At 42.1% G+C, this 8,800-nt stretch overlaps 1 protein-coding gene across 3 annotated transcripts in view; it reads left to right on the top strand.

Moving 5' to 3' along the window:
* The first annotated feature begins 1,493 nt into the window (after positions 1–1,493).
* The window catches only part of LOC308467108 (serine protease inhibitor Kazal-type 5-like), a 29,576-nt gene continuing 22,269 nt past the window's right edge, over positions 1,494–8,800 (top strand). For 2 of the 3 annotated variants that reach the window (XM_080988530.1, XM_080988528.1), the window contains exons 1-4: positions 1,494–1,637; positions 5,406–5,431; positions 6,973–7,103; positions 8,274–8,322. In XM_080988530.1, coding sequence (XP_080844656.1) covers positions 1,586–1,637; positions 5,406–5,431; positions 6,973–7,103; positions 8,274–8,322 — 258 coding nt within the window. In that variant the 5' untranslated portion in view covers positions 1,494–1,585. The remainder of the gene's footprint in view (positions 1,638–5,405; positions 5,432–6,972; positions 7,104–8,273; positions 8,323–8,800) is intronic. The other variant, XM_080988529.1, reaches the window with a different exon arrangement.

Genomic DNA, 8,800 nt, shown 5'->3' with positions numbered 1-8,800 from the left:
TATCTGAAGTATTTGTGGTCTTAGCCTTATTCCAAATGAACACTGGACATTGTAATACGAGCTAGTGTGCATCTTTTTCCTCCGTCAGTTTGAGCTTCCACTGGATATGTTTCACGATACAGCTGGTGTAGACTAAACTTTGAAACTCACTGGAACAGCAGTTTCTGAATATATTTCCATGCCAATGTTCTTCCACAATGGTATAACTTATTGTACATTTCAGCATAACAGCCCAAATTCTCATATTTTCGGTTTGTTATTCGCAAGCTTGGACAGCAAAAGAAATGAAAATTGCACAGTGAGCCTCACTGGTTGTGCACTTAGCTGGTATTTCAAAACAGTGGTGATAGCTGTCAGTGTAGGAACCTGGAAGATAAGCAGATGTCATCCAGAAAAACATTTGATCATATTTATCTGTTTTTCAAATGGGAATAATACTTGGAGAGATCCGATATAGATTAGTTAGAACTTGGAAACCAGGAAGTCTTAAGTGCTATTATTATTGCTGTCATCATCGAAAGGCACTTAGACCAAACCTTGAGACATTCATCTGTCACTGTTGTTCTCCTGATTCACATTTTCCCCAAACAAAATCAGCCATTCAGGAATCCTGCAAACAGCAGGCTAACTGAAGGGTGTATTGGAAGCTGGGATGAGACTAGCACTGCAATCCTGTCCTCGAATTATGCCAGCTGGATGAAGATAGGCTTGCTTACTACTAAATCTATTGTACTGGTGGAACAAAAGGTTACAGCTGTATAATAGATTCTGTTTTGTTTCACCAATAATAGGTTATGCCAGAGTAGAGATACTATTGTGCTGGCAATAGTCCTTTTTTAGCTTACCTGAAGATGCTGGGAATTGGAACCTGAGACTTTTTGTATGCAAAGCATGTAGCTGAACTCTGTGCAGAAGCAATTTGTAAAGTCTGAAAAATACTGTCATGCTGCTAGACTCACTATTGTTATATTTGAGAGCTCCCAGCTAGGAATATAATTCCTTATTAGCAACATTATTAGCTTGGTGTTGTAGGCAACTAAATTCTGCTCAGACTCTCTGAAACTAAGGGCCCCAAGTTAGTCATTTCTACCAACTTAAATGGGCCTACTAGCATTGAATGCAGCCCACAAACTCCAGCAATGTTGAGTTATTCAGATATTGCATCTGGGTGGCTCTGTTGCTGGTAATAGAAGTATTTTTATACTGCCCTTCAGATATAGTCCCAGGAAGGTCTTTGATTTGAGCATACCTCTTGGATGCAGCATCCTACAGCCAGGATGCTCTGCTGCTGCTGAAAAATGAGCTGACCGATTGGTAAATGTCTCATTTTGACAAAATCCAGGGTGTGGCTCCCAGCCAGTCCCATCCTGATGAAAGTTATGTTGAAGGAATCATTAGAATTCAAACCATCCCTCATCAGACTGGTTTTCGTGGCTAATGATGGCTGTTCTGAAGGTTATGTCACAAGGAAGGCGGAGAAACCTGTCTCCTATATGTACATATGCAATCAGAGCTTCATCTGTGTGGCTTCTTGTGAGCAATGAGCTAAGAGAATCAAAACACGTTTACCACCATTATCCTTACCATGAAGGTAGCAGGGGTCTTTGTGGCCCTGGCACTTTTCAGCCACTTTGAAGGTAAGCTACATTTGTTATAACCAATGTCTGTGGTGGGGGATGTCATCTTTGCCTAAATAGTGGGCACCATGTAGTCCTTTAAAAATAATTATAACTAAGTCATTACCTAACAAGAGAACTAGCTTATTTGAAGAGAAAACTGAGGAAAGCCAAGGATTAGGAAATACCAAGCACTTTTATTTCTTTCTTGATAATATCAATGTTTAAAAGATGATTTCTGGAACTGGTGGTGGGCATACCTTTGTTGTTGTCAAATACCTTGAAGGTTTGCAAGTGAAGGTAGAGAGCTTCCTTGTTTTGGTGAAAGCAATATCTATTTTCATCTATTTTGCCTTTTGGGTGGACAAGTCAAATGGACTGTCTGATGAAATGACATTCTTCTGTCAAAACGTGGTTGAGTGTTTGTATCCATGCATAGGGCAGACTTGGAATTCTTCAACTCGTTCAACAGAGTTGACATTAAACAGGAATGAAGATAAAGATAGGGTGATTCTGCAGAGAGAGAGAGAGCGCAATATGGACCAACCAATCAGGGCTCAGTATGGCTGTTATTGTATGTATATATAAATAGAATTCTGTATTCATTGTCATAAAATCTAGAGAAACCTGCCATCTGCAAGTAGTTGAACTTAATGTGTCTGGAATTATCCCCCTTGCTCTTTGAGTTGTTTATCCCAATGTCTATCAGTGCCTCTTGGGCAAGTTATTATCAGCTGGTTGATTTGCCAGAGGAATTGCAGAAGCAGTGGCTATAAGTGGCAGGATGTAACAATGGACAGCACTGGACAAGTTGGGTAGACGGATAGTGATCCATTCTGAAGGACCTGTCACCTCCAGTGACATGCAGATTGGACATTCTGTGCTAGTTTTCAGTACAGCTTGATTTGCTTTCAGTTCTCATTGGCATCAGGGGGTATCTGCTGTTTGTGGCCTGTGGAGTCTTCTTATCTAGCAGACTTGCGGTGTGGAGGGGAGGCAGCAAATTTTTCTGTGCAACCATTGCATCTTAACTGCTACAGCTTCCCAGGTGGTCCCAAAATTGTGGTAAGTGGCAAGATGTGCCCGTCACAAAGTGACTTCAGAAGGAAGATGACTTGACATTATTAACCGGACCAGCATAGATCACCTCTGCTCCGTGGACCAAAGTGGAAACAAGCAGTGGCACCAAAGATTGCTTACTGAGGTGGGGTGATAAAGAGAGATGGTAATCTTCAGATCTGTGGTTTAGTTAGGGCAGGGATGAGGAACCTCTAGCCCTCCATATGTGGGTAGACTTCAGCTCCCACCATTCCTTATTATTAGCCACACTGGCAGAAGGCCACAAGTTCTCCACCCCTGAGTTAGGGTATTTCATATAGAGAGCTCCCTGCTTTATATTGACTTGTTGTTGTTGGCATCTATCTGTCTTGAGAGACAATGGAGTGCACCTTTGGGGCTGAAGTCAAACTGCTTCATTAGCAGCACCGAAGTGAACGTACAGGGTGCAAACCTGGCAGTGTGTATAGAGGTCCTGGGCTGCCCAGATGACAAGTCCCCCCTCTTGGCCTCACTGATGTGGTTCAAAGGAAAGCAGAGTAATATGTTTGGCACCAGCTGCAGGAATTGCCAGAAGGAGGCATACAAGGCCCCATCAAACTGTCTTATGGACTCTACTTTGGATTTGTGTAGGGTTTATGCCTTAGCCTTTTCTTCTCCTGAAGATATCCCACAAGGCAGCAGAAGTTTAGGATCAGTGTTTTCTTCTCCTAGATGGGCTACTTTCCCAGGTTGACAAACCCCACCTGCCCCTCACTTCCCTCTACATCATATGCAGAAACCGCCTTCTTGACCATTGGACCCACTATTGGTCTTGTCCACTCAATCCACCAGAGTCTGTCTTTTCATGCAGGGGAAGTCCCTAATTCACTGAGGGTTTGAGACTCAGCAGCCACCCTCACCTGGTTTAGCCAGCCAGTCAAAGCCGTTCCTGGGGTGTGGCTTCTGTCGCATGCTGACAGCTTCTAGGAACCACAGTGGAGAGCTAAGTGCAGGGGGGGGGGGGGGACCAAAGGTGGACTAACTATCCCAGAAGGAGCATGATATGTCCCCCACCAGATGCAATACCCCTCCCCAAACACCTCATATACTGACTTGTTGTTGTTGTTTAGTCGTTTAGTCGTGTCCGACTCTTCGTGACCCCATGGACCAGAGCACACCAGGCACTTCTGTCTTCCACTGTCTCCCGCAGTTTGGTCAGACTCATGTTTGTAGCTTCAAGAACACTGTCCAACCATCTCATCCTCTGTCGTCCCCTTCTCCTTCTCAATTAAAGGCTGCTTTAATTGAAATACTAGAATAAACAGTATAAGTTCCATTAAAAAGAAATGTAAAAGGGGAGAAAGGAAGAAAGAAAAAAAAGAGGCTGTATGACATGCTGTTCTAAATATCTAAATCAGTTAAGGACAGGTATTCTAGGCTTGGATTTGGGTTGTAAGATGTTCCTGACAAATGTTACATTAAGAACTTCCTATAGCTCAGTCACAACATTTTGGGAACCGCACAGAAATATCTGGGTGGTATGAATCAAGGAATTTGCAGTTAGTTGTATTATATAATTAGTTTAGTGGGCAACCAGCCCAATGCACGATCTCATTAAATAAAAGTGCTTACATTTAACACAGCTCCCATTAAAAGTCATGCTCAGGACTGTGTTTCCATAGGTGCACCATCATCATCACTTGCAGAGAGAGGAGAGACCTATATGATCATGATGTGCACAAAGTGTCACTACAAGCGACAACAAGTAACTCAGGCAAGCATGGGCCTCAAAATTATAGAAAGCAGGACTGCAAGCCCAAACCATATTTATTGAGAAATAAGTCCCTCTGATTTCAGTAAGGTTTATTTCTAATGCTTAGGATTACAGGGTAATTCAGTGTAAATAATTTTCACATCAACCCAGCAAGTGTGTTCTGTGCAAGCAGCTGGTCTGAGTTTGCATTATGAGGCTCATCTGACCCCCTTTGAAGTCCACTGGTACATCTGGTGTGGATGGCTATGCAGATCTTTATCAAGGAGCACTAACCATATGCAAGAAAGGAGAAAGCTATAGGGATCAGGGAAATTCAGATTAACTGAAACCATCTCCTTTTTAAAAAGTAATTTTTATTAACGATTTTCTTGGTTTACAAAAGTACATGCATTTGAAATGCTGAAACAAAGAAAATCATCAAACCATTAATTCTAGCATACAGCATCTCCATGATTGGTATTATTAATTGTATTATAATTTGGTATTGTTATAATGAGGCTATTATTGGATTGCTGTAACTGAAAACTAATAAAAATTACTATCAAAAGTATGTGCATTGTCTCTTTTTCAGGTTGTAAAGTCTTTTCTATAGATCAGTTACATTTGTTACGAGATGTTAGTGTTGAGTACAGTATATGGTAGGGGAAAGAGAGTGAGGGAGAGGAGGGGTGCGGTGGTGAAATTTATATATTTTTTTATAGTGTACGTGTGGGGTTTTGTGTCAGCATCAACTGGATACAGTAGGTTCTCTTTCTATTCGCTTGTTACATTTCCTTTGTATTGAGAGGGATTGGGGGGCAGGGTGTAGTTGGTTGTCTGTGGTTGTCTGTAGTGGGGTTTGTTTGCATTTGTGAGTGGGGAGGGTTTGTTGGGTCACCTAACTGTAACCACCTCTTTGATTGAGTCGTCGTCTTTTTAAAATTTGAATTTGTACAATGACAATGCAAGAATTTACAATCTGTGTATTTTTGTTGCAGGTGTTGCCAGTCAAATGAGATACCAGGTTAGTTCAGACTTTTCTCTTATTTTTCCTAAATCAGGCCGTGTACACACCATACATTTAAAACACCCCACCAAGAATTCTGGGAACTGTAGTTTGTTAAAGGTGCTGAGAATTCACTTGCATTTGGTAATGAATTTTCACGTGTTATTTGTGAAATGAATAACATTGCTGGAGTTTAACTGTTGCAGCTCAGCCAACATCTCTGTTGCCCAATATTTCCAAAAGGCTTGCAACCTAGGACAGGATTCCACCCCCCACCCCCCAAAAAGAAGGCAAAAATGCACATGGAAACTACATAATAGCCTGCTTGATACTGCCTCCTGGCAACCCATTTTCCCTTTGCCCATTCATTGTGATCATGCTTTCTAATCAACAGAGATCCTTCTGGGATTCTCTGACTAGATTGCATTAAGAAATCCTGGTGGATTCTTAGTGCTACTCTCCAGTCTCTGCCCAATATTAGTAGGTTGGAGGGGGAATCAATGCTCTATGGGGCCTCCCTGCTCTAACCAACATGGAATAGTGGTAGAAATATCCAACATGGTGACACATGTTTTTTAAGGACCATATGGCTTAGTAGAAGGGCATATGCTTTGTGTGAAGAAGGTCCCAGGTTCCTTCCTGGCATATTCAGGTATGGTTGAGAAAGACTGAAACCCTGGAGAGCTGTTGCCAGTCATTGTAAACAACGAACAGCAGTAGACAGTGTGGTGGGGCTATGCCATCCACCTGAACTCTATTCAGCTGAGTTGCAGCAGCAAACTGGGATGGAGAAGGGAAGAATGTGGAGGTGGTGAAGTCAGTGTGGTGTAAATGCACTGACATAGCACCAGATTGCTTCTGTTGGTGTGCTTGCAGTGCACCAGTCCCACCACTGCCCTACCCCACTCCACCACAACCTTGACTGCTGGTGAAGAATAACCAATGTGATGCCCTCCATGTGCTGTTGGACTACATCTCCAATGATCTTTGACCATTGGCCATGTGGGCTGGGGATGAAGGGAGTTGGAGTCTAACCACATTTGGAGGGTATCACTTTGGCTAGTCCTGGTGTAAATGGTACTGAGCTAGGTGGACCAATGTTCCAGCTTGGTCTAAGGTAGCTTCCAGTGTTACACTAGCATTAAACACAAGGCTTACAGAATCCCTGTCTCAGCTACCTATGACCATCATATTGAAATGCCCAGGTAACAGAGGGATCCATCTATCTGCAAGTTCACCTTTACCCATTTTAATGGGGTTGCAGAGCTGAACCTCTTGGTGGATTGTGTCCAGAGTTTGACTATCATCTGAGCTCCATTTTTGTTACCACTCCTCTCCAGAAATGTCTAAAATTTGAGTGGGATTTTCCATTCAAATGAAATAAACATTGAAACTCAGTGACAGAGCAAGCGAAAGTGAAAACTAGAAGAGGGTTACATTCCCCACCTTCATATTACTCACTTCCATTCCATATAAATATACAGAACTGAAGCAATTTAAGGACTGCAGAAGCAGAAGACAGCAAGCAAGCCTCATTAAGCGTTCCTTTATCCCTTTAGGAGGGCATGTGCCGTGAATTCCAACCATTTTTAGAGGATGGGAATTTATACTGCAACAGAGATATAGACCCTGTTTTCGGTCCTGATGGCAGGAGACATATGAACAAGTGTGTCATGTGCCGTGAAGTCTTGTGAGTATTAGAAACAACCACTTGTTTCAGAGATGCTAATGCCATGATGAGAGCTGTTATACTGGTTGTTTCCCCTATGTCTTCTCCTCCTATAGACAATTTCCTAGTTCCATCTCTATGGCAGAAACCCTTTGGCTGAGGCAAACACTGCAATTTATAACCCCCAGAACACAGAAGTCAGTTTCATGCCCTGCTGTTCCCCCAGACCACCAAGATCAACACCAAAAGTGGATCCAAAAATCCAGGCCATCAAGGCAGCAAGGAAGATCTAGCACACATTAGAAATTACACAGGGCTTTAGTTTCAATGCATGCAAGATTCCTTCCATGAAGGAGAAGCTATTCGGATTTAGTGAGCAGGAGTCTGCATCAATATTAAGATGAGACCTGTGCTCATTCCCTAAGATTCATTTCAGATTCGGAAGGTGCTCAGGGATGAGTGGTTTAATCAGTCTCCATGAATATGATTCTCAGCAATACAAATGGGCTGTGAAATATCCTTTTCATGTCAGTGGTTTGTGTAAATTGCCATCTAGGCAATATTTCATAGAAGGTTGGCAACACTTCAGTACCATCAAGTTGTATGCAATGCTGCCCATGTACACGTAGAACAGATTTCCTCCTTGTGCAATGGGACACCCTTGCCTCCTGTGCACCCACAAAATCTGCTTAGGAGGACTGAGAAATACTGTGGGGCAAAATTTGGAAGTGTATAGGGGAACTGCAGAGAGAAGGAGAGGAAAATGAAGTCCTGATACATGAGAGGAAATCCACTGGTGCAACAATGGTTTCTATCCATTGAAATGATTAGGACAAATTAGTTACATGAGTAAGACTGATTGATTTTAATGGGATTTCTATGAATTGGGGCTATAAATGATTGAAGGCACTTGTTATCAGATCCTATTTAAATACATCATGGAAGACTCAATAGAGAAAAGTCCTTAGATTAGAGATTCTAAGCAAATAACATCCCTTACCTACTTTACGTCTTGATTTCTTCTGTTCTCTTTTATGTGAGCAGTTCTCTTGCATTCCAAGAACCTCTTGTGTGAAAAAAGATTGCGGGGTTTGTATTGAACTTTATATCACCCTACACTAAAGTGTTGCACCATTTACATTTTCCATTCATAATTTCTTCTCTGTTTTTGTTTATTATCTTCATTAATAGGAGAAGGAGAGCAATTGCTGGTTGGCCCAAAAACCCTTCTTCAGCAAAGGTGAGGAGAAATTTTAAAGCTATCCAATGGCATCTAATAGCGTTGATTCCATTAGTGTTACAGGGAGGAAAGCAATTTTAGATTATTTCAGGAATTTGAAGGATGATGGAGAATAACTGAAAATTACTCCTCTTCTTATGTGGCTTTACCATCACCTGAGCAACGTTGTTGGCTACAACCTGCAATTCTTGCTAACAGTGCTATCCTGTGCAAACTTCCCTGGGAGTAAGTCCCATTGAGGCTAATGGATCGTATTTTCATGCTCAGGCACAGTGAGCCTGCCACCTGGTGCCTCACACCATGTATAAAGATACACAGACCTACATTCATGGATCCAAAAAAGAAAAAAAGGGGAGAAAGGCCACAACTTTATTGATTACAGATTTAGGTGATTTGTCTTAGGCTCTGGGTGTTTTCCCACTTGGTCAGCCTGTCTGCTTCCTGCTTCCTAGGGCATCCATTCCAGGAAAATATTGCC

The sequence above is a fragment of the Podarcis pityusensis genome (genome assembly GCF_964106645.2).
Source record: "Podarcis pityusensis genome assembly, chromosome: 2".
Classification (NCBI taxonomy): domain Eukaryota; kingdom Metazoa; phylum Chordata; class Lepidosauria; order Squamata; family Lacertidae; genus Podarcis; species Podarcis pityusensis.
The sequence above is the reverse complement of the archived record's forward strand: the minus strand, read 5'-3'. Positions and strand labels throughout refer to the sequence as shown.